We start from the raw sequence: 26,456 nt of genomic DNA, 5'->3' as shown, positions 1-26,456 counted from the left end.
TACCTGTCAAATTCGGGTACCTGCTTACCCCCCCCCCCCCCCCCCGCCCCCCAAAGATGCCAATCCTTAATGGGGAGCGGAGGAGCAGTCCTTAAAGCGTAACTTCCCCTTCTGGGTGGAGCTCCGCTTTAAATGTAGACACTACTTGGATGTGTTGTGCACAGACCGGGAGGGGGAGATCTACAGGATGCACGGGCATCAACACCAATTTATGCCAATTCATTTTAAAGCTGGAAAAAACTACCAAAACGTTCAATAAGGAACATAACAGCATCTAAGGATGTGGAAGTATCGCCCAAATATAACAGTGTGTCAACCGCATAAAGGGATATCTTTGCCGAAAGAACGCCCCTTGTAAAACCGACGATGTCCGGAGATTGTCACATTAAAATCGCCAAAGGTTCTAATGCCAAAGAGAACAAAAGGGGTGAGAGAGGGCAGCCCTGCCTCGTCCCCCTCTGCAGCCTGAATGAATCAATCTAACAAATCCCTGTTAACCTGGATTTGGGCACTAGGGGTCAAATAGAGAAGACGCACCCAACCAATGAACTTGGAGCCAAAGCGGAATCTAAACAATACTTCCCATAGATAAGGCCATTCCACACTATCAAATGCCTTAGCAGCATCCAAAGATAAAATTTCCCTCCCCCCAGGATTGTCCACTGGAATTTGCAAATTCAAAAAAAGTCTGCGAATATTATTAGCCATCGCTCTAGAAGGAATAAACCCCGACTGATCTTTATGTATGGTATCACCAATAATCCACGCCAGTCTAGTAGCTAGAACCCAGGCCAACAGTTTAGAGTCCATATTCAGAAGGGAAATAGGTTGGTAGGAGTCAGGTTTTAATCAATCTTTTCCAGGCTTCAATAGTACTATAATAAAAGCTTCATTCATGGTCGGGGCAAACCATTTCCATCCATGGCGGTATTCAGGGCATTGAGCAATGCCGGGAGGAGTTGTACACAGTATTTATTATAAATTTCAAATGGCAATCCGTCTGAGCCCGGGGATTTATTACTGGGGGTGCCTACTAAAGCTTCAGATAGCTCCTCAACAGTAATTGGCATCTCTAGTTCTCTCTGGTCAGTCTCCAATAAAACAGGAAAAGAGCAGATGTCTAGAAACTGCAAAAGCTCAGAATGGGTGGCTACAATTTTAGAAGCATACAGATTGTCGTAAAAATTATGAAAAAAATCTCAGGATTTCCGCATGGCGCATGCAAATCACTCCATCAGCATCCTCAATCTTGCCTATACTAGACACCCCTGTTGTGACTTTGCCACGAGAGCAAGAAGGTGCCCCGTACTTTCCCCCTCCTCTAAATATTTTTGTTGCAAAAACTATCACTTCTTATCAGCCACCTGAGTAAGCAATGATTCATAAAGGGTCTGGGCCTCTATCCAGGAGGTGCAGTTAAGGGGGCTTGGGTCTTGGATCATCTAAGCTTCCCGCTGTCGAACATCTAACTGTACCTTCTCCTCCCACTCCCTGGATCTACTCCCAGATAATCAAGCCCCTCAGGAAGGCCTTCATCACATCCCAAAACATTACTGGCAGGGACAGGCCTTCATTCCGCTGCAGAAAGTCTGACAACTCCCCCACAATCAACTTGGATTTCGGAAACAGCATCAACCAAAATGGGTTCACCTTCCACAGCGGACTAGAGCAGGTATAACACACCTGTAGCTTGACCCAGAAAGGGGCATGGTCAGACAGAGCCCTGGGTTCATACACAGCATCAAACACATATGGCAGGATAATCGAGTTTCAAATCTATGCATGAAAGCCCATCATGAGTAGCAGAGAAACATGAACATTTTGCTGTTGGATACTTCATCCGCCACACATCCCGGAGGCCATTTCCACCAATAAATTGGCAAATGGGGTAGACAGAGGATAATTGTCTGCCCCTACCACCCAAGGGCAATCTATCCAAACTAGGGAGTAAACAATTGTTATAATCACCCAACGCCAATAGGGGAACATCAGGATGATTAGCCATAAATTGAGCTAGACGTTTAATGAACTCTGAAGAGTAGGCCCTCCGCATCATTCCACTCCTGCACATGAACAAATTGAACAGAGTTAAGAGATGAGGATACACAAACCTCTAGAAAACATGGAGTAGAAAGAATGATATTGTATGGGAAATAAACGAGAGCGGAGGGTACCGACAGTATCAGCTTTCAAATAGGTTTCCTGCAAACATACTACAGACGATTTTAAATGTTTAAGTACATGGAAAAGAGCACCCCGTTTGGTTCTATCACCCAGGTCCCTTACATTCCAGGATAAAAACATCAATTCTTTATGGGAGACAGACATAATACATATGGAGAAAATAGGAAGGATAACACAGTCGTGGACAGATATAACGCCCCCCGAGGGGAGCGGTGAGTGGATTGGCAGTAGGAGGGACCCAGATCACATGGGTCAGGGTGGCGAGGAGGACACCCGAAGGAAGCAGGGAAGACAGACCCAGTAACATGTGCTTAACTAAATTTAGACATCCCAGGTGAACCATAAAGAAAACAAGGGAGAATACTGAAATTATTACCAACATGTAGGCCAACAGAGCCATAATAGTAGTGACTGAAAACAGTGGCAGGAGGCCAAAAGGTCCCCTCAGGACCAAAAACAGGTTGGAGTTTACACAATGTCTCATGGACAAGCACACAGCAGGTAAATGTAGCGAAAGTATGAGGGGAGGAGCCCCAACTTAAGCGCAAAAAAGAAATCAGAAACAGTTCTGCCAAGCTGAGTTTAAGGCATTAAGGATCAACCAGGTCCCCAAGGTCAAGTTCCAGAGGAGTTTGCCAGGCAACGTTCTGCTCCATCCAGCCACTGTAAGGCTGCATTAGGACTATGAGAAGTGAGAAGCGTCATCCACAGGCACTCAAAGTTTAGCTGGATATAGCATGGCAAATTGAAGGCCCAATGCCCGAAAACATTTCTTGACATCCAGGAATTTTGCACCTTGCTTTTGAACTTTCACAGAAAAATCTGGAAATAAGGATACTTGAACATTATCAACTGACAGGTTACCCTTGCTTCTGGCCCTGGAGAGAATGGTTTCTCTGTCCCGATAATTGAGGAGTCTGAACAAAAAGGGCCGAGGAGGAGCGCCGACTGGAGGAGCACGTGCTGGAACTCTGTGCGCACGTTCTACTGCAAACATGGGGGAGAATGCATCACTGCCAAAGGTAGAGGTCAGCCAGGCTTCAATAAAGGCTACAGGATTTTTACCCTCAGTGCGTTCCAGGATACCCACTACGCGCACATTGTTGCGGCGTAACTGATTTTCCAAATCTTCCAATCTAGAGGCATTAGTAGAAGCGATTGATTGCACATATCGCACGTCCCTATGTAATGGTTGCCAATCATCTTCCAGAGTACTCACTCTCCCCTCCAAGGCCGCAGTGCAATCCCGCAATTTCTGCATATCTTGACGCACCAGGGTCAATTCCATCCTCATCCCCTTCACCTCCCCGGTAAGAACAGCTACAGATGAGGTGCATGTAGTGACTGCGGACAGAATCTCTCTAAGGGTGGGTTCAGGATAATCTTCAATGGAAACAGCAGGCTGTGTCCCATGAGACTGCGATGGTGGGATACTCACTGCGGGACTGCAGGATGGGATCTCTCGGTCTGCCAGTGCAAGAGGGATCTGAGTACAGCCTGCACAGTCTACGGCCGGATCAGTAGCAGAGTCCAAAAGTTGTTTCTGGGAAGTTTCTCTTTTGAGCAGCCTCAATGTTCTTCTCCTCGGATGCACAGATCGGGGTACCGCTATCTTGCCCAGCCGACTCAGGCAAGGTCCAAATTTCTTTCCCCCTTTTAGCCATCTCGGATCAGGATAAACGGGGCACCAAGTGACAGCAGGGAGGTCAGAGCACACCCTGGGGACCCAAGATGCTGTTTTAGCTGGAGAACGAGGTGCCAATCAGGATAAAATACAGGATGCAGAGTGATGAGAATGGTAAACAGGACAAATGAAGAGAGGGTGAATCTCCCTAACAGAGCACAGACAGCAGTAACCTGACAGGTGTTCTAATCAACCTCCACTCCAAAAAAAGTTTGCCTTTAGTTGTACTATAAAAATGTAACTAGCGTTAACAAGGGTTGAACCTGTAGCTATTTTATGTTAAAAGGCTTCCAATTCACACAGAACCCTCATTTATGAGCAATGGCTACAACTGTAGCTTTAATCCATATATTAATGACAAGCAGGACTGAGTTGTCACACTGTCAACACAGCGCTACAGATTACACTGGGAGACTGGGTCTTCAGTCTCAAAGATGGGCAGTTCAAACTATACGTGTGATGAAACATGCAAAAACATATTGCCATCAGGGAAAGCAGCATTTCAAAACAAGTAATAGATGCAAAGGTAGCCAAATGTACTTTAAATCTAGATTTTTCTTGCAGCAGGCAAGAAAAATCTCGCCCTTCCCTTAAGAAGTTTTAAAGGAGAGATACACATTGAAACAAAGTGCTCTTATCCTTTTTGCCTCTCACCCCTGACCTAAACCACTTAACAGAAAGTCTTTTGTGTACTAAGAGAAAAAGTGTCCCTTCCCTCCAATCAGCTCTCAGAGACCTCCACGCTGAGCTCTGCAGTGTGTCATTTCAGTTCTCTGTCCCCTTTTTTCTGAATTCTCAGAAAAGCTTTACAAAATTAGGCACTTTGAACGGATGTAGAGAAGAGAGGCCTGCAGATAGACAGGTACAACCTACGTAGGAGGATTTGTTTCATTGCATCACCTGAGGCCAACCACATGGTATAAGTAAAGGTTTTCAACCACTTTAAGGGGGTTTTGGGTCAGGGTGGAGTGATCAAAAAGAATGATACTTTGTTTGATCCTTTACTTTTTTTTTTTTTTTTAAGAATATCAATGCTATATACGAAAATCAAAGTTAAGGTAAAGTTGCCTACCACATATCCAAATTTGGTTTAACTTCTTGACCAGCTGCAGCGATATAGTCCTTTGCCTTAGGCAGGACATCTAGCAATGCTTTTCCCCATTCATGTGGAGGCTTGCGGTTTACAGCGTAAGAAGTGAAGAGTGCGGCCGCCAATGAACCAAGATATCCAGTAGGGTGATGATGGGTCATCCTGCCACTTTCTATGCTCACCCGGATCAAGTCATCAAGTTGTTCTGGATTAGGAAATCTCAGTCCAATACACATTGCACGCATGGCTGCACCACATCCACCTCCAGCCTTATTAAATGGAATTTTCCATCCATCTGGGACCTCAGGCTTTAACATCTCGGTACTGTGTATGCAGGTTAAACCTGGTAAAAATCAAATAATAGTTTAAAATGATTACAATAGTATTATGAATGTTTCCAACTAAATCTTGCCAAGTATAGACACATTTTAGAAATCTGGCAACTAATCTGAATTGAAATACTAGATCAAGGCAGGCTGGATTAACCCTAACATTCTGCTTGACTATAAACAAAAATCATTTAGTTACAATTTCTACCAAACTTTCCCAGTTTGAAGCATCTGTTCTGATGTAAAAAGCCTGTTTGAGAAATCTACAATGCAACCCAGGAATGAAAGAATTGCACGTTTCACCTGAGACTTCTCACTGAGGCATTTTGCGTTTTGACAAGTTATGTTCAAGGCATGTACATAGTTATTACAAGCATAGTCAAAACAATACATTACCTGACTCCTAATACTTCTGTATATCAAGGTTTATAAATGAAGACAGCGAGAAAGGCAATGAAAAGTCCCTAAGTGTAGTAAGCCACAGTAATTTACCAGGTTTACTTTACTGTAGTCAATATAGTCAGAAGATGATTCTGGAGACTTATGCATTGCCTTTTAGCCTTACTGAGAAAACCAAACTATGTTTTTTCTGGTTTGGGATCACATTGTCGCATGATTTGGGTGTAGGTTTTGCATGCAGCACAGTAAAGAGATGAAGGACAGCCAAGTTTGCAGCAAGGGTAAGGCTCCATGTATAAAGTAGTAGGACCTTGCTGTGGCCATATTGCTAAAACAAAAACCCCCAAAAAACAAAACAATGGACATTTAACCACTTGACCTCTGGAAGATTTACCCCCCCCCCCCCCCCCTTCCCCTTCCCCATTCCTATCCAGGCCATTTTTTGTGATATGGCACTGTGTTACTTTAACTGATAATTGCACGATCATGCAATGCTGTACACAAATGAAATTTCTGTAATTTTTCCCCCAACAAATAGAGCTTTCTTTTGGTGGTATTTGATCACCACTGCATTTTTTTCCATAAACTTTTTATTGAAATATAACACAATACAGAGAAAGTCATGTCAAATTAACATAGACAGGTACAGGTGCAAAATGTCCAAGTTGCTGGGGACAGACGTTCAGTTACATGATATAGAAAAATGTGTCTAGGAGTCAAAACACTCACATATGAAGCAAACACATATATACATAGGAAAGCATTAACCCATATAGCTGAACTGTAGGGATACAAAATAGGCTGCTTTCAAGAAACCTCTCAAAGTGGCCATGTCTCTGGATAAATAGTAGAATCCAAGACTCATCTACCATACCAAGGAGCAAGCCAGGTACCTGCCAACATGGCTAAGTGAAACAACAGTTGTTCATTACAGTGGAAACAAACCCCAAAAGAGGAACTGGAGACAGCAAGATGAACTCCAGAGTGAAAGGAAGTTGAGCAGAAGAGAAGATGACTAAGAAAAGAGGGGGTGAAAGGGAAAGAGCGGGGGTAAGAAGGAGGGAAAGGGAAAAAAAAAAAGGGGGGGGGGGGGAAAGGTGGTGGTTGGGAGAGAAGAGGGATACACTCTCACACAACACTCCCCTAGTCAGGGTTAGAAAGATAGAGATGTGCTACTACCAGAGGACTCACCAAGGGACCCATCACAGGTTTACCAGAAAGAGCTTCAGCCTTGCCCAATGGAGCGAAGTAATTCAGCATATTCAGGCTGAGTTTGGTAATGAAGCCAGCATGTGTATACTGTGTGGAAATGCGTGATCCTCTCTTGAGAGACATGTATCAGTTCCTTCATTTCCTTGATTTTGTTGATGTGCCAGTACCACTTGACCACCGTGGGAGCTTGGTTTGTTTGCCAATGGACACGGATGCACATTCTAGCAGCATTGATCATGTGCTTAACCAATGACTTAAAGTATAGATGTTTGGACAAACCAGAGTGGTGTAACAAGTACTGTGCAGATTCCCGCAACAGCAGTGGTAATATGGTGGACTTCCGTTGTTAAAGGTGGGCACAGCCACCATATATACAATAGCGTTCCAGGTGCGGATATACACCGCCATGCTTTGTCCGACATTGACCAACCAATGGACCACAATTGGGGTACGGTACCACCTGGTTTGCAGCTTATATCTGTTTTCCTGAATATTAACGTTCAGTGTACCTTTGTGTGTAGTTAGACATATTCCATCCCAGTCCTCCTCCTAAGAGTGATGTCCAGGTCCTTTTCCCACTTAGAACATGCATTAGCTCCAGAAGGAGACAAGGTGGGAAATAAAGTCGATTAAATGGAGGAGATCATATAAGCCTGGGGCTGCTCTGAGGAGCAGGCATTTTCAAAAGCCATTCTAATTCTGACAAATAAGGCACGGGTTTGAGGTGCATTAAGAATATGTCTGATTTGAAAATAGGCCCAAAAAGGCATTTGTTTGTCTGGGTCCCGGGTAGAGAGTGCCAAACAGTCCACAAATCACCCTCTATTGGAAATCTGGGTTGAACTACAAGAGTGTAAGTGGCCCAGAAACCAACAAAATAGAGTAGGATTTGCAGGCTTGTCGAAAGATTTGGAGAATCTGTCCCAAAAGAGGGTGAGCTTTCAACTCCTGTGAAGCGTGTGCTGAGGGTACCCAAGGTAGAGCATGTAAGGATATCTTAGAAAACAGCTGTTCCACTGGAACCCAAGCTTTGACCCGGTTATGAACAGACAAGTCAACCACTCTGCCAAGTGGCAGTCCCAGTGATATTTTTTAAGGTCCAGAAGACCACCTCTATGTTTGGGCTTGTTCTTTTGCCAAAGAAACGTAAGCATGGCATGTTTTAGAGAGGAAATGAGGCCACCAGTAAGGCTACAGGAACAGTCTGAAAGACATACAGGAAGCACGGCAGCATATTCATTTGATTCGTGCTGAATCACGAGTAGCAAGACCAGTCCCACTCTCTTAACTATGTTAGACAGGAGTGGGTGAAAGTTGCATCTATAGAGATCCCATAAATCTGCAAGTAATTGAGTTCCCAGATATGTTATTATGTCTTTTTTTACACCTAATGGGAAAGTGGCACATACAGTAGGACAGTTCCTCATCAGGCAGAGATATATTAAGAGCGTGGGTTTTGAAATACTTGATGGATAAGTTGGATAGGGATTGGAAATAGTCCAGCTCCCACTGTAGTTTAGGCAGAAAAAGACCAAGGTTCGGTTAAAAACAATAATATGTCATCCGCAAAGGTGGCCAGTTTCATCTCTCCTCTCTGCGTCTGTACCCCTTGTATCAAGTGGTTGGCTCTAAGTGTCTGAAGAAAGGGTTCTAAGGTAAGAATAAAGAGAATTGGTGAGAGCCGGCAACCTTGTCTCATGCTGTTGTATATCTGGAAGGCGTTCGATAGGTGGCCATTGGTTCGCACTCGCATTAATCAGAGAGATAGGTCTATGTTTCTCAATGCATGTCACCTCTTTACCAGCTTTTGAAATAGGAGTAATGTTGGCCTCTAGAAAAGCAGAAGAGGAGTTAGGAGAGTCTATGAGGGAGTTAAATGCCTTCAGGAAATGGGGGGCCAAGACCGATTAGGAACACTTACAATATTGAACTGGCCAGGGATTTTGCCTGACTTCATCTGTTTTAGAGCCAGGTCCAGTTCCTTTACAGAAAGAGGGACCTCCAAAATTTGAGCTTGCAATATTGACACAGCTGGAGGGCCATGTTTAGCAAGAAAGGTGGTAATTTTTGCCTTTCTAGTGGCCACCTCCTTTGGGGATAGAAAGTTTGACTGCAAATTGTATAGAGATTCATAATACGTTTGGAACTGTCAAACAATCAAGTTCAAATTGTGATGGAGCACACCTGCCCTGTCTCGGATGGAATGAATCTGTAAGGCCACTCGTTTGGAATGTAAAGACCTGGCTAGCATTCTCCCGCTCTTGTTTCCCTGCTCATAAAAAAGCTTCTGCAACAAGAGAGGGTTCCTTGTTGTATGCAGACCCATCTCATCCTTAAAGTATCACTAAACCCACAACAGTAAAATCAGTCTGTATATGCAGTAAAGCATGCTTGTTATACTCACTGCGGAACCTAAGGGATCAATCTTCTGCATTGTGTAAAAAGGCTGTTTGATCCTGACTTCTCTGATCCTCCTCTTCTTCCAGTGTCCCGCTCTTATCTCCTGACAAGACATATTGTGTGGAGTCACTCTGCACATGCTCAGCTTGGTGTGTATTGCTAGAGAGGTTTTTTTTTTTTCTTGGGAGAGTGCATGTGATCAGCACAGGGCCAATCAGCACTGCCCAAACAGAGGTCAGGGATTCCGCATCCTCCGAGAGCAGAAAGAAAACTTCTCCTACAAACCTTAACACGTGCTCGGCTGGACACTGACAGAAGTCACAAGACTGCTCTAACTGCTGATGAGAAAAGGTATTTAGCAGTTTATATTTACCAAAATAATTGCATTTCCATGTTCTGTGTACTCTGGGAGACCAGATATAGTGAATGCAGAGTCCTGGGTTTAGTAACATGTTACGCTCCAATCTGAGTTGAGTCAGCTTTGTCAGAATCGATTGCACCAGAAAGAGCTTGTAAGCTTGCTACAGCTTTGCTATTTCGAACAAGAGGTCTTGGACCTTTTGCTGCTGCTCTTTTTTTAAGAGTTGTCTGTATAGCAAAAACCTCTCCTTGGATCACACATTTGTGTGGCTCCCACTGCGTCAGTGGACAGGCATCCAGCGTATTATTAGGGTAAAGAAAGATTGGAGATTTGCCTGCAGTGCTTGCACTCGTAGAGGGTTGCGAAGAAGAAAAAAGTTCAGCTTCCAAAACTTTGATTTGAATTCTTGTTCAGGGAATGTCAGGTTCATAGAAATAGGGTGATGGTGCAAGAGGACCGTAGGTTCAACAGTGGCGGAAGTGAGATATTTCAAGTCGGCTTGGGACAGGAAAAAGTAATTGATGCGCAAGTACTTTGGGTGCGGAGAAGAGAAAAAGGTGTAATCTTTGACTGAGGGTTAGAGTATCTGCCAAGAATCATTATGTGAGAGATCTGAAAGGCAAGTTTTCATTTTACAGATTAAGGGGTGGATCTTAAAAAAGAAGGAGTGGGACAAATTTAGATAGGGGGTTGCCTGATTTTAGTCTTGCCTAGGGAAGCACAAAACCAAAATACACCCCTGATGGGGATGTCAGTGGCAGTTAGTCAGTTCCCATGCAATGTCAGAATGCCTTCCGCAGTCCTGCTATAAATTCGCTGATCGCCGCCAATACTAGTATAAAAAATATAAAAATTCCAGTATATATACACCGCCATTTGTAGATGCTATAACTTTTATTATTATTATTCTACAGGATTTATATAGCACCAACAGTTTGCTCAGCACTTTACAATATAACGGGAGACAATACAGCAACAATACAGTTCAATACAAGAGGGTTAGGAGGGCCCTGCTCCTTGGAGCTTACAATCTAAGACTTTCACGTAAACCTATTATACACTTATTGGGACTTTTTTTAGCAAAGACATGTAGCAGAATATATTTTGTCCGAAATTTTTAAGAAATTTAATTGTTTTTTATTTTTTATTGGATATGTTTTATAGCAAAAAGTCAAAAATATTGTTTTTTTTTCAAAATTGTTGGGCTTTTTTTGTTTATAGCACAAAAAAACGCAGAGGTGATCAAATACCACCAAAAGAAAGCTCTATTTGTGGGTAAAAAAATGGCATAAAGTTAATTTATGTACAGCTTTGCATGACTGCTCAACTGTCAGTTACAGTAATGCAGCTCCGTATAGCAAAAAACAGCCTGGTCAGGAAGGGGACTAAATCCTCTGCAGGGTAAGTGGTTATACTGCAGCTTACCGATTCTTAGACGTGTTGTCTGTATTAGTTTTCCTTTTTAGGATTTCTATTTTAATTTGGTGATCCAGCCAGTAAGTCTGTTGTTTTTCAAAAGAACAAGCTTTCCAGCAGAATGTATCAGTTTACATAACACTGGAAGGGATGATAAAAATGATCAGCTTTTATTTATTCATGTAAAACCTTTATCCTAAAAGGAAAAAAAAAAAGTGTTGCTGTAGCCAATTATAAAGTGAGAGCTGGAGTTTTGCTTCAATTTGTTACTGCTTTCAAATCTGCTAAAACATTTAAAATTCCCTCCCGCTAAACTGACAATGCTGCTGTCTGCTGTGCCTCCTGTACTTATTTATCCAGAGTTGAGTCTCACTATTACAGGAGGCATGTTACTGGCCAGATCACCAGGTGAAAAACCAGATGAAAGTGATTCAACCACCACATCTAAATGATTGGTAAGCTGCAATATATACCATTTGTGGTTTTTGGTTTAATACCACTTTGGACGAATTTGGTGATAGAGCCATTTTTGGCCTATAACGTCATTCAAAAAAAATGATCACATTAGTACTTCCTTAGTACAAGTTTCCTGTAAATAAAGTAGCTGACCTCTCTTGAAATACTACATGTCTGTTTGCAGGGCCGACACCAGCAATAGGTAGCTCAGGCTGCTGCCTTAGGGCACCAGGATGGGGGGGAATACTAACCCCAGACACTTGCTGGGGATTCGGATGTTTGAAATACTCATTTTCTGTTTAGGGCTGGGACAAGGTACGAGTGCGAGGCATGGAAACACTACAGGAGGGGGGCAGCAACTTGGGTGAGTTTCGCACAGTGTACTCACACAATCCACTTTCTTCCCCATGGATTTCAAAGGACACTGTGTATCTTCTTAACTCCTGCCCCTTCAATGACAGCCTCTCTTGCTGGTCCTTTCAGGGTGGAGGGAGTGAGAGGAGAAAGGCACACTCTGATTAGCCAAGGGTGTCATCCATCAAAAACACTGTCTTTGGCTTCTCACATGGCAGCGTGGAATGTGTCAGTGTGGAGGAGAACTGCAGGCAAAAGCACAGCTGTGCAGAACAAGAGATGGGGGGGGAAGGCTCCTAGTCTCATCTATGATCATATGCTATCAACAATCGATCCACACATGGACAGCAAGGACATTCTACATGATGGTGAGCCACAATTGGTGTTTGGTGTCGCTTACTTTTACACTGAATAGTAAAGGAAAAGGTAGAAAAGGTGAGGGCAGCCAGAATCAGTGAGCACCATTGTAAAGATATGATAACAAATCATGACCTTTGAACATCTACTAATGTTTAACGCATTCCTTCCTTACTATATTAGCAAACTTTATACATAATTTGTTTAATTTTAGAGCTCAAACCATATACATGCATGATTTTGTGCATCTTCGGCAGCCTATTAATTTCAATTGGCTGGCAAACAAAAACTAGAGGACAGCAGGCACAAATTTTAAAATTGTACCTCATCAAACCCCACAGTACGGAGGAACTTTGCTTTCTAGTGGTTGCGCAGGCATTGCATTTGTTAGATGCATGGGTTGCCATTAGGAACTAGGGACAACTGCACATGTCTGCAAATGGCAGTGCACAGGGGCGGACTGACCATTCAAGCACTCGGGCACTGCCCGAGGTCAGTAGGGGGCCCCAGGAAATGCCCGTAGCAGTGCATTTCTGTGCAGTTTGGGAAAACACATGCATGTGTGTTCCCGCACTGCAGTTTGTCTGAACAAGTTCTTAGGATTAAGGAGGTTTAGATGACTTTTGTCCTTTTCACTTTGAGGGCTCGTTCACACCAGATGTGTTTTGCTGTTGATCTGCATTGATCAACACAGGCTAAACATGAACAGGGAGAGAGAACAATTGTTCTCCATGTTCCCTGTTCACACCATACATGAGTGTTGGTGTGTGCCATTTTTATCACAGCCCAACTCAAGTCACCATAGCACATACAGATGAATGAATTGTCTTTCAATAACAGTGCGATGCATTTTAACAACATATTTCACTGCCCCTTTACAACATACACTGGCAGGCATGCATCAAATGAACCATAACATGTGCCCACTAGTATGAATGGGCTCTAAGTGCTAGTACCACTTCACTTTCTCTAGGCCAGTTACAGCATCTCCCACGCACCTCTCTTTGGTCACGGTGCCTCTTGGCTGTACCTTAGAGAACACAGCACCTCTGAACCCGAACCTTTCCTCCTTATTCCACCCACCTTTTACTCCCTCCACAATTTTCCTCCTACCAATCTCCCCCCCAACCCAATTTCATTACCCTGTGTGCCATGCACCTCTCACCCCTCAGATCACCTTCCACCTCATACATCGCCTCTTCCTGGAACCCCCATCCCTCTTGAACCCCAGCATTGCCATCCCTCCTTCCCTTTGGTGGGGAGCGGGGCGCAGCTTGGTATCTTTGCCCTGTGGACCAAATATTGTCACAGCACTGCTTCTTTTTCCTATGTATCCTCACCTGCCAGCTGCCCAAGCAGGGAATGCATAAACCTGCCAATTCATTGCACACTGCCATTTAGTGGCAGTTCAGTACAGCTCAAATTTTCAATTCTGTGTGACGTCCTGCTCACTGGGAACAAAATAAAGGAGGTACCAGTGCGGCTGTAGACAGTGAGAGACTGTGGGGAGTTTGCATTGTGGAGGGGAGGGGGTGGCAGGAGGAGGGTGGTGGTGGTGGTGGTGGTGGTGGGGGGGGGTGTCAAAATGCACTTTCGCCACTGTAGACAAAAATCCTTGCGCCGACCCTGTCTGTTTGTCATGCTTCAGTACTTTTTCTGAGTCAGTGACCTGGAGCAGGTATACATATCAGGGGCCTTGACTAATCAGCATGCCTGTTCTGGATCATTCACATCATAGAGAGCCAGAGTGGCACTAACATTTTCAGAAGGAGGTCAGCATTAATATTTGTTTGCATTTCCCCCAACACAGGTTTCTGTTAATAAAATATATTGTCTGACTACAAAAAGGTATATATATGCTTGATGCCCTTTCTGAGTTTCTTTCAGGTTGGTGTAGTAATCCAGCACCACTTCTGCCCTTTGCCTCCGTACAGGAGCTTCCTGTAGTAAAAAATGGTCACTGCTGCGCTCTCTCCTTGTGCAGGGTGACTTGGCTTGTAAACTACAAGCAGCCATGCCCACACACATCGCATAGGCATCTTCCAACTCTTGATGCCATCAGAAAACCTGCCCCAACAATTGCCATCCAGCCATTACGGGAGGACATGCATTTAGACAAGTAGTGGTTATAAAGAAGCTGCAATTCAGTTGCTTATATTACACAATGCTGAAGCAAAATAAAACGGAAATCATTTAGGGCTTACATATACTCTAAGCTTACCACATTGATATTAATTATTACCTGCAGCTCTGCCGGTCATGTCGTTCATGCATTCCTTATACTTCTTTGCTATCAGCGGGTATAGCGTGGTAGGTTTTGTGTCTTTGCCAGCTGCCACCAATGCCTCTGCTGTGGCGATGTGCATCACAGTGTCATCACTCACCATCCATTTTTTCACATCAATGTTTTTTAAGCCTCCTAGCTCAGCCAGTTCTGCATGAATTTGAGCGCCACTCTTACAAAACTCCCAGTTGCCATCCCTGTAACCCAGGGCATCACCAGCTGCACTAAGGACCATGGCAGCCTCATAATTTTTTACATGTCCGGAGCACATTTCTCTTCTGTAGAAAGTCTTATGGATCAGACCTGCAAATACAAGCTGGGAAATAAGAAGATATCATCAGATACTAGAAAAGATGCTATTCAAGATACAAGTATGTCTGCCAAGTCAGGGATATCAGTAAGTCTACAGTGGATATAAAAAGTCTACACACCCCTGTCAAAATGTCATGTTTCTGTGATGTAAAAAAAATGAGACAAAGATACATAATTTCCAAACTTTGTCCACCTTTAATGTGACCTATAAACTGTACAATTCAATTGAAAAACAAACTGAAATCTTTTAGGGGGGAAGTGAACATAAAAGACAAAAAAAATGTGGTTGCATAAATGTGCACACCCTCTTATAACTGTGTTCAGAATTAAGCAATCACATTCAAAATCATGTTAAATAGGAGTCAGTACACACCTGACATTTAAAGTGCCTCTGATTAACCCCAAATAAAGTTCAGCTGTTCTAGTAAGTCTTTCCTGACATTTTCTTAGTCGCATCCTACAGCAAAATCCATGGTTCACAGAGAGCTCCCAAAGCATCAGAGGGATCTAATTTTCCAAAGGTATCAGTAAGGAGAAGGGTACAAAAGAATTTTCAAGGCATTAGATCACCTGTGCGCTTTTTATTTTTCACGCTATAAACAAAAAAACGCCAAAAATTTTGAAGAAAAACAATATTTTTTATTTTCAGCTATAAAAAATATATAGTAAACTCAAAGTTGGTTATAAATTTAGGCCAAAATGTATTCTGCTACATGTTTTTGGTAAAAAAAATCCCAATAAGTGTATATTGATTGCTTTGTGTGGAAGTTATAGCATCTACAAACTATGGTATAGATAATGGAATTTACGCCATTTTTCTGCTATACAGCGCTGCACTAGTTTAACGGACAATTTCGCGGTCATGCAATATAGTACATAAATGAAATTTACATCCTTTTTTTCCCCACAAATTGAGCTTTCTTTCGGTGGTATTTGATCGCCTGTGCGGTTTTTATTTTTTGCGCTATAAAAAAAAAAAGGCTGACAATTTTGAGAAAAAAAAAACAATATTTTGGACTTTTTGCTATAAAACATGTCCAGTAAAAAAAAAATGCAAAAATCAAATTTAGTCATAAATTTCTGCCAAAATGCATTCTGCAACATGTCTTTGCTAAAAAAAAAAAACCAATACGTGTAAATTAATTGGTTTACGTGAAAGTTATAGCGTTTACAAATGGCGGGAAAGATACTGGGATTTTTAGGTTTTTTTTTTATACTAATAATGGCGGCGATCAGGGACTTATGGCAGGACTGAGGGACTGCGGCGGACATTCTGACATTGGGGGGTACTGACTTGGGGTCACTGACATCCCCAAAAACACTAATACAGTGATCAGTGCAAAAAAAAAAAACCTGACACTGTACTAATGGCAATGGGGAGGAAGGGGTTAATTTTATTTAGCAGGGAAGTGTTTTACTAGGGGGCGGGGGTGTGTACTGGGCGGGACAAGGCTGATCGAGAAAGTGAAACTATTCTTTCTCAATCAGCTCATCCTCGAGCTGACAGAGAGGTGACAGACAGCACAGCTACTGCAGCTGTGCTCTCTGTCACCGTTTACCGCCGATCGCCGGGACATAGCCGCTAATAAGCGGCTGTGACCCGGCAACTGACATCTGCGGCGGTGATCCACAGGACAAATAGGGCAGCAGCGCGCCTCGCGTGCGCCCCCTATTTGTTTACAAAACACACGTTTTAAAACGTGGTTTTGCCTGCGAGTGCCGCCCTGCCGCCGTATATGTACAGTGGCTGGGCGGCATGCGGTTAACAGGGGTGTGTAGACTTTTTACAGTATATCCACTGTATATATTATAAACTGGAACAATTCAAAAGTTTGTATGTTGTCCTTAGCAACCAAGAAATGTAATTTTATTACAATAAGCATTTGAGTTTAAAGTGTTACTAAACCCAGGACCCTGCATTCACTCTCTCTGGTGTCCCACAGTACACGGAACATGGAAATGCAATTATTTTAGTAATTAAAAAAAGGCTAAATACCTTTTCTCATCAGCAGTTAGAGCAGTCTTGTGACTTCTATCAGTGTCCAGCAGAGCACTGGTTAAAGCTTGTAGGAGGAGTTTTCTTTCTGCTCTAGGAGGATGCAAAACCCCTGACCTCTGTCTGGACAGTGCTGATTGGCCCTGTGCTGATAACATGCACTCTCTTAAGAAAAAAAAACCCTCTCTAGAAATACACACCAAACAGAGCTTGTGCAGATTGTCTCCACACTATGTCTTATCAGGAGATAAGAGGGGGGCACTGGAAGAAGGGGAAGATTAGAGAAGTCGGGATCAAACAGCATTTTTACACAATGCAGAGGATTAACCCCTTAGATTCCACAGTGAGTATACCAAGCATGCTTTATGAAAGGATCTAGATAACCTCCATTTTGTTGATGTACGCCATTTTAAGTATTAAGTTAGGTTTTTGCAGATATATTAGAAGTGTAATAAAACTGTTTCAGTTTGCTCAAGAACGTATAAACAAAAGATAAAATGTCCCTGAGCTTTCTATGTCCAGCCAAATCTCAGAAAGCTAGCCGAAGCAATTTATACCAAGAAATGTATATGTCATGTTTCATGTAGTTAGCTCATGATGGAAACTTACAAAGTTGCAGTTTTGAAACTCGCTACCCCCCCCCCCCTTATTTTTTATGTATCCTATATAACCTTAGTAATGTCTAATAAACTTTGAGCATCTGTGAACATAAGCTGCCGTTATTTCCGTGTTCATAGGGTGTTCCCAGAATTCTGCTGATAAACCAGGAATCTCTCCACAGACTGGGGGTCTCTGAGGGGATAAAGAAAATCGATCCTTTCACTTTACTGCATATACAGACTGATTTTACTGTTGTGGGTTTAGTAGCACTTTAAGGTATTCATTGATATTAGATAGCAAGGTGGTGGGCTGCTGTGCACTGACTGAGCTAAAAAAAGTTAGAAGCCAGTTTTTTTTTCAGCGTGCGTTGTCAGCACCTGGGGCAAGGTAAGTAATTTGTACCCCCTAACCCTAATTTACTTACAGCAGAGCTGCCAGCCAATAACCCCCATGTAACGCCGTTACATCTGGGTTGTAGGCTGGCCAGAAAGAATGACAAAAACTTGTTATAGGGGGGGAACTCATTAATATGCCAATTTCATTGTGACTGAGATTCATGTGATCTCCCCTTTGTCCGCCAGCAGCAATTGTAGGGCAGAGGGGAGAGCACTCCGACCATGGCTAGTAAAGCCTGTAGCAGTGATGTCACCCATAGACTTTAATGGCCATTCATTAATGGCGATCACTCCTCCCCCCGCAGTAGCACTGGCAGACACAGAGGAGTCAGATCATATGACTGGACCACAGCGGCCTGAAAATAGGTCAGTTTATACATCTTTTTTACACAGGATAGTTACTATAGGTGTTAGGTCGGCAGAGGAGACAGTTTTAAGCCTCGTTTGGTGTAGGCAGGAATTCCACTTGAAAGTCAAGAAAGATAAAGAATAGTTAATTCTGCCAATGGTTACTAGAAATGAGCTTTGAGTTTGGGTCAAACATGGCTTCGACTCAAACTATAGCTGTTCGCAGTTCAAGAAAATGATTAATCATTGCATTAGATCACCACCATGGCAACATTACTAATATTGAACTTTTTGGCCTCTGAACTTTGGTCAGGTTTAGTCATGGGGTTTTGCCAATGTGCCAGCCACCTCCCTATAAAAGTCAGTGTTCCCAAGAGCTTCTGTTCATTGTGTTAAAAAAAAAACACCTTTCTAGAACTTTAAATGACATCACTCAGGTGATACAGGCTAGGGAAAGATCCCAACCATACATCCAGCAGCCTGGACCAACATGTTGCTTGATCGCTCAGAGAGCCACTGAGATCCTGAGCCACAGCCCAGAGTGGCAGGGAGAACTGCAGTGTTTGATTGCTCAGGTCTCACCCTTAGAACTGGCAGAGGACAGATGCAGCATAGGATAGATCCTGCGTCCACCTAGGTTAGTGTAATTTTAAAATATTTTTTCAGCCGTGAGCACTGTCGCACTTTGAATGACAATTTAGCAGTCATGCAACACTGTACCCATATGAAATTTCTATAATTGTTTTTCACACAAATAGAGCTTTATTTTGGTGGGATTTAATCACCACTGGGTGTGTTTTTTTTTTTTTGCTAAACAAATTAAAAAAAAAACAAAACACCTTTTTCCTAGTTTCTAGTATAAACCGCAGCGGGCGCACGATTCTGGGAGGACGTAATATGACGCCCTCCCAGAACTGGACGACCGCGCTGTAGCCGTCATTTGGCTATAGCGTGGTCAGCAAGTGGTTAATTAGGTTCAGGGCCAATCAATGCCTGCTGCAGCTTTCAGCAGCTAGATGGGGCCACCAGTCCAGTTCAATATAATGACAGGTCACCGGCGGCTGCTGCTGGTCACGGCTTTCTGCGCAACCAGCTATTGCCTATGGTGATAGGTGCTGGATGCACTTTAATCGCTGGTGTGAATACAGCCTCTCCAATATATGGGGCATTCTAGAAATAATTTATACTGTGATTTTTATTTCCACAGTTTCAAAATGGCCATTGGTGGACCTATTCAAAATGTGGATTGAGTGCAAATAAATTATTACTGGGAATGTATTTTACTACAATATTATGGGTGTTTTTTCTGGGAATAAATAACACTAACATGTTAATATCCACAATTAGGCTGTTAGGCTCCTATTCAAATTGGGGCATAAGCGCAAATTAATACTGGCAAAATACTCAATAAAATATACATACTGTGCATGAAGTGGAGGTTACGCACACACAACTAAGGTGAAGGTTCTGAATCAGCAAATAAAAAAATCATGTTCCCAATCTATATGATTCACTTTTCAAAGTAGCAGACCGCATGGACTATTGGTTCATATCTTTTCTCTACCTGTGAACATGCAGCTTAGAAAATCTACTTAGATAGCGTGCAATGGGATGTTTATTTTAAAATGGCTGGTGAGAGTCCTGTTAAAGGGGATCACTACAAATGATTAAATACTGGGTACATTATGCTTGGAATATTTTGGGGTGGCTTTTTCTGTGAAATTGTTACACTGTAAGAATATATAGTATGGATCCAGTTCAAAATGAGGTCTAGTCAAAGTGTATAAAGTAGACTTTCACTCCCCAATGCACATTAGCAACCTGCACAGACCCCCCCCCCCCATGTTCTTTTTTTGTAGTTTACTTTTCTATGTTTGTCCAGCCCTGCCCCTGGCCACCACTCTCATCTAGGCTTCCTGGGATAACACGATAATACATCAAATATCCCCAGGAGGCCACAGATGCAGGGACACAAAACTGTTGCAAGGGAGTTGGCGAGCGTCATCAGGGGCCAGCTATCTAATCATGTGTATACAGTGCTCAGCATAAACGACTACACCCCAACAGATTTGTTAGAAAACCTTTACTTTCCTTTCAGAATCACCATTTTCTATGGGACATTATACTATAAAATGTTCACACAAATGCGGGCCATTGATTGTAAACAAGATTTGTTAATTTGCACACACAAATTATTTTTCCTAACAAATTCATTCAAGACCATGTTGCAAAAATGAATACACCCCAATGAAAGTCTTAGGCTCTGTTCACACCAATGCGTTTTTTTAGTGCTTTTTGCAGAAACGCACTACAGTCCATTTAACATGGTTTTCTATGGAACATGTTAAAATCTATGCTTTTTTGAGCTGCTGCGTTTTTGAAAAGAGTCAGGGACTTTTTTTAACACCTTCCCGTCCGACCTATAGCAGATTGACTGACGGGCGGGACTCTCCTGGTTGTGGCTGGGCGTCATATGACGTCCTGTCAAAACGAGCCATGCACGCGGTCACGGGGCCACACAATGGCGCAACCTGTGAAAGGCTGTGTACACGGGACACAGCCGATGACATATCACTACACCGACCCGTTGCCAGTGTCATGTGACCGCTGTGACCAATCACAGCAGATCACATGTCAATTGTATACAATGGATGGCTTCCTGTATACAATTGTCAGGGATCGCGGCGTCCTGTCGGCCGGCGCATGCGCACTGGCGACGGCTCACGCCGGGACACAGGCACTAGGTCCCGGCGAGCCGTGGATGACAGGATGCCGCGCATGCGCAGTGGGACCCGCGGGCGCGCCTCGGGCGGCCAATGACAGCCCGGGGGCACGTCCCGAGCGGCCAATGACAGTGCAGGGCGCAATATTTAAAGATGCCCTGCACTGTCAGTAATCGCCGCAAGGTCTATCTGAGTTCCTGAGTCCTGTACCTGTGTTTTTGACCCTGATTGACCCTGACTACGCTGCCTACTCCTGTGTTGACCCGGATTGTCCTGACTACTCTGCCTTCTCCCATCCTGACCCTCGGCTTGTTTTGACCTCTCTATGGACTGACTTATCCTGCTGACCCTGCGTGTGACCTGACTACTCTCCGCCTGCCGATTCTGTACCTCGCCTACCCCACGGGACCCCCGCTCGTGATCCATCCTGCTAGGTCCTGCCGTCCTCCTCACATCTGGCTCTCCCGGTACCAATACATCCCCGGAGGTTGCCCCTGCCACTGGTGGGCCTGCTCGGAGGTCGTGACCTGGTCCCGGTCTGTTTCAAGTCCATCCCCACCATCAGGGGCCCTGGTGAAAGCACAGACCGGGACTTAGACTCCACGCTTTGGGTAGGTCTGTCAAGTGGGCAGCCAGGGGCACCACCTGGCGGGTTCTAACAACAATTATGTTGTTAGCTGTGACTGGTCAAAGCAGTCACATGACACAGACAGGGCCAATCACAGCCCATCTGTATCATGTGATGAGCTTTGCCCAATCACAGCTAATCACAACAAAAGACTGAATGAATTAGTTTCACTCAGTACCAATGATTGCAAATATCAATGAAATACATTGGTATTAGCAATCATAATGTGTTAAAAAAAAACCTGATCACTTGCCCAGAGTAGTTCAATGTTACTATGGTAACATTGTATTGATTTGGTCACAGTGTGTTGAAAAAAAAAAAAAAGAATGTAATAAAAAATTGAAAAAAAAAAATACAAATTAAATTATTATTTTTTTTACATACTGTCACCAGTTAGTGTGTGTAATCACCGCCACACCAGTTATATTATAACACTGTACTGGACTGGTGACAATATGTAAAAAAAAAACAAAAAAAAAACATTTTCATTTCTACATTTTCCAAAAAATTGTAACAAAAAATGACAACCTCCAAAAAACTCACCATGCCTCTTAATAAATACCTTGAACTTTCTATTTTACAAAAATGGGCGATTTGGGGAGTATTTGTACTATCCTGGTGTTTTCGGGCCTCAAGAAATGAGATGGGCTGTCAGTACATCAGGATTGATCAATTTTCAGATATATATACCTTGGTTTGTGGACTCTATAACTTTCCTACAGACTAAATAATATACACTAATTTGGGGTATTTTCACCAAGGCAATGTAGCAGAATACATTTTGACCTACATTTATGAAGAAATGTTATTTATGCAACATTTTATAACAGAAACAAAGAAATATGTGGGTTTGTTTTCAAAAGTTTCAGGTATTTTTGTTTTATTTAGCAAAAAAATAAAAAACTCAGTGCTGATTAAATACCACCAAAAGAAAGCTGTGTGAAAAAATGATAAACATTTCATATGGGTAAAGTGTTGCATGACCACGCAATTGTCAAAGTGCGACAGCTCTGAAAGCTGAAAATTGGCCTGGGCAGGATGGGGGTAAAAGTGTCCGTTATTGAAGTGGTTAAAGCAAAAATTAGCGTGTGTGCAATGGAGAAGCTGCTGAAATGCATGGTAGTGGCGTTTTTGCCACATTTTGCATTTTTATTCCACTTTAAGGAGAAAAAAAGATGAACAAAAACGCAAAATGCGGTAAAAACGCATCACAAAATGCATAAAAAAAACACGTGTAGAAAATGCTAAATTAATTGTGAAAAGCACTGCAAAACGGACAAAAAGCAAACTGCACAGATGTGAACGCAGGCTTATGCAGGCCATAGATGGGGAGAAAAACGGCCGATTTTTCGTCCGAAAATAAAACCGGCCGATTATCTTATCGTTAGTGGACGATTTTGTCGGCCGTTTTTCGTGTATTTTGGACTTTCAGATTATCGGTGATGTTGGAAAATTTTCGAAAAACGCCCGACTTTATCCTCATTGATGGTCAAAAACGAACGATCGTTTTCCGAAAAAGGATCACAAAGGCCACAAAATGACATCATTTCCCGTTATAGGTTACTCATTAATCGGCCGATTTTTGTAATAATTGGTGGTCAGGTAAGTTTTTTAGACCGACCGATAGTTCGTTAATCGGCCGTAAATCTGCCGTTTTTCTCCCCATCTATGGCCTGCATTAGGGCAAAGCTAAATTTTAGACAACACCCTGATTAACAAGAATTCAACTACAAGTGAGTCTAATTATTCAAACAGGTGTCCAGCAGACAGCTGATTATCGAAAGGCGTTATTTCACAAAGAAAACCCCTTCCCATTTCATTCTGTCAGCAATGGCACCACATGGAAGAGAAATGTAAAAAGGCCTGAGAAAGAAAATAATTTCTTTGCACAAGAAAGGTGAAGGCTACAAGAAGATCAGCAAAGCTTTACTTTTCAGTCAGAATATTGTAGCAAAGGTGATAAAAAAAATTAACAAAGATGGAACAGCAACCATCTCACAGATGTCACAGGCCATCCACAGAAGTTAACACCTTGACAAGAGCGTCTTCTGATGGGAAGGGTTGAAGAAAATCACCATGCAAGTTCACTGCAGTTAGCTAAAGTAGAAAGCCAAACTTGGGTGATTTTTTCCCGTGACACAATATGGCATACACTGCAGGAATGGCATGCATGGGTGTCGTCCACGAAGGAAGCCTTTCCTAAAGCCCATGCACAAAAAAGCCTACCTAGGATTTGACAGGGCCATGCTGAAAAAGAAAACTACTGGGACTCTGGAGTGATGAGACCAAGATAAAGGTTATAGGAAATGATGGCTTCAAAACTGTATGGCATTGCAAAGGTGAGGAGTACAAAGAAAAATGCATGGTGGTGGCAGTGTCCTTCTGTGGGGCTGCATGAGTGCTGCTGGTGTCGGAGAGCTGCATTTCATTGTTGGTTTCATGAATTCACAGGTGTACTGCTCTACATTGAAAGAGAAGATGCTAACATTACTCCATACCCTTGGACGTCATGCACTTTTCCAACATGATAATGATACAAAACACACATCTAAAGGCCACTGTTGCATTTCTGAATAAGAACAGGGTGAAAGTGATTCAGTGTCCAAGTATGTCTCCTGATCTGAACCCAATTGAACACCTATGGGGAATTCTGAAGAGACAAGTTGAGTATCACTCTCCATCCAGCATCCAGGCTCTAAAAGAGGTTGTTCTTGAAAAATGGAAAAAGATGTTGCAATATGTCGTTAACTTGTTAATTCCATGCCTAGAAAACTTGGTGCTGTCATTACAAATCATGGAGGTCATACAAATACTAGCTGTAGACGTTTTTGTTGTGTGGTATATTCATTTTTGCATCAACTAATTTGAGTAAAACTGAAGATTTTGTAATCCAAGTTATATTATTAACCTTATTTTCATGTAATGGGCTAAACAAATGTTCTATAAAACTCAAATTTGTCAAAAGAACTTTTTCTTGTGTTCATTGGTATAATGATTAAAATCTTACTTTTCAAAAGGGGTGTATTCATTTATGCTGAGCACTGTATATATCACATTCACGGTTACATAAAAGGAGGACCCTCTCTTTATTTTTGCATTGGTACATGTCCACCAGGGCAGTGCTCAGCATCCCAGTGCTCAGCATCCCTCCCATTTAACAATCCCTTGTTTATTAGCCTTGAAAATAGTCAGAATGTAGATTTTAACATTTGCCCCCATTAACTTTATTGGGTTCAGATTAAAGTCTGCATATTACTAAATTTACATTTAACTGCCCGCAAATCAAACCCAAGTACATTTGTTTATTACTGATAGTTACCACAAACTGGCTTGAATATACTGTGAAAGCTATAAAGTGACATCAGTCAAGGTAATTGCAGCATTAATATGCTGAAGAGCTAATCTGTTAAAACTAGAAGAAAAGGAAAATGGATTATGTAAAAAGTATGGTATATATTTTAATATTGTAACCTGCACTGGAAACATGATAGTTAGCTCCTCATTGTATGAGCATTGGCCAAAAGATTTTGCAGTTCAATTTACACACCAATAGACAGCATATGCCATCTATGTGGGCAGAACAGTGACTTAATTGTCAGCACTTCTTCCTTGCAGTACTGGGGTCCTATGTTTGAATTCCAGCTAGGACACTACCTGCATAGGAGGTTGCACGTTCTTTCTCTGCTTCCATGGGTTTCCTCCCACATTTCAAAGACAAGCTGGTAGGTACATAGGCTGTTGGCTAAATTGGCCCTAGTATGTGTATATATGTATATGGGACAGGGACCTTAGATCGTAAGCCCCCCCAAGGGCAGGGATTGATACGAATGTACAGTATGTAGTATGCTACGTAAACTGATGGCACTATATAAATTCCAGAAATGGAACCTCGTGATATATTCATGGTTTTGTGTAAATTGAAACTCTGCCGCAATGGTTTAGTAACAGTGTGTATGATCTATTACATTCCAGTAAGCAAACATATTTGTATATACCGATAGTTCTGTCTATTTTTCACATACAAAACTAATTTCTAAAATTGTTAAATGAATATGTTTAAAGGTATGTGGTTAATCAGTTTTGTTATTTTGTGTGGCATTGCTAAACCTTTTAAGTATAATGGTAAGGAGACTAAGACTTTTAAAATCAAACTGAAGGTTTCCTGTAGATATCCTAAATTAGCTGTGCAGTAAAACCCAATCACACAAACAAGAATTTGCCAGAAGAGCTCACAATTGCTGCCAGAGCTGTAAACGCTCTCCTCTTCATTGCAGGCCTGGGCAGGGAGGATCCATTTGAAATCCTAGTGTCCTCTAAGTTTGTGTAGTCACGCTCATGTATGTCTCACATAACTGCTAAAATAAGACCTCTCCCCCCTCACCGAACCAACGGGACACATGCTAGCTGTCCTTAACATTGCTATCCGCTGATAGCTCATCATGTCTCAGCACTGTTCACATGTATATTAGATATCAAAAAGTATGATTAAGGCCAGCTGTCTTTTTTCTTTGTTGCTTGATCATAATTTATTTCAATACTGAAAAAGTGACTTTTGGTGCTCAGAGTTTTACATTATTAGCACAAGACCATAAACTATAGAGAATAAGTGTAGGGCAGGGATGTGCGATTTGTATCGTTCGACACCCAGGACATGCAGCTTTGGGCACCAAGCAGCTAGTTTTTGTCTCCATTTAGCCCTGCTGTGGGCAAGCAGCAGGGCTTACTTGTTAGGTGGAAGCATTTGGGCGGCTACTGTGCTGCCCGAATGCTTCCCACACCCTGGTAAGTTAGCAGCCCCTGAACCCCATTACATGTTACGAAAGGTGAACTTGTCCTTTGAAATGAAACTCCAGACAATGTATCTTTTCCTGGTGTGAGGATGGCTTAGAAGCTTTCAGTGTCCGTTCACACTAGAACGTGGTGCAGGA

At 42.5% G+C, this 26,456-nt stretch overlaps 1 protein-coding gene across 2 annotated transcripts in view; it reads right to left on the bottom strand.

Moving 5' to 3' along the window:
• The window catches only part of ADPRH (ADP-ribosylarginine hydrolase), a 58,700-nt gene that overhangs the window by 10,397 nt on the left and 21,847 nt on the right, over positions 1–26,456 (bottom strand). The window contains exons 1-3 of one of the 2 annotated variants that reach the window (XM_089671825.1): positions 25,762–25,864; positions 14,485–14,842; positions 4,941–5,301 (exon numbers count right to left, since the gene is read on the bottom strand). In XM_089671825.1, coding sequence (XP_089527951.1) covers positions 4,941–5,301; positions 14,485–14,842; positions 25,762–25,797 — 755 coding nt within the window. In that variant the 5' untranslated portion in view covers positions 25,798–25,864. Of the gene's footprint in view, positions 1–4,940; positions 5,302–14,484; positions 14,843–25,761; positions 25,865–26,456 lie in introns of those variants that run through there. The other variant, XM_089671815.1, reaches the window with a different exon arrangement.

The sequence above is a fragment of the Staurois parvus genome, unplaced genomic scaffold (genome assembly GCF_062004578.1).
Source record: "Staurois parvus isolate SC_StPar_1 unplaced genomic scaffold, SC_StPar_1.0 ptg000011l, whole genome shotgun sequence".
NCBI lineage: Eukaryota > Metazoa > Chordata > Amphibia > Anura > Ranidae > Staurois > Staurois parvus.
Note: the sequence above shows the minus strand (reverse complement) of the source record. Positions and strands in the feature narration are given on the sequence as shown.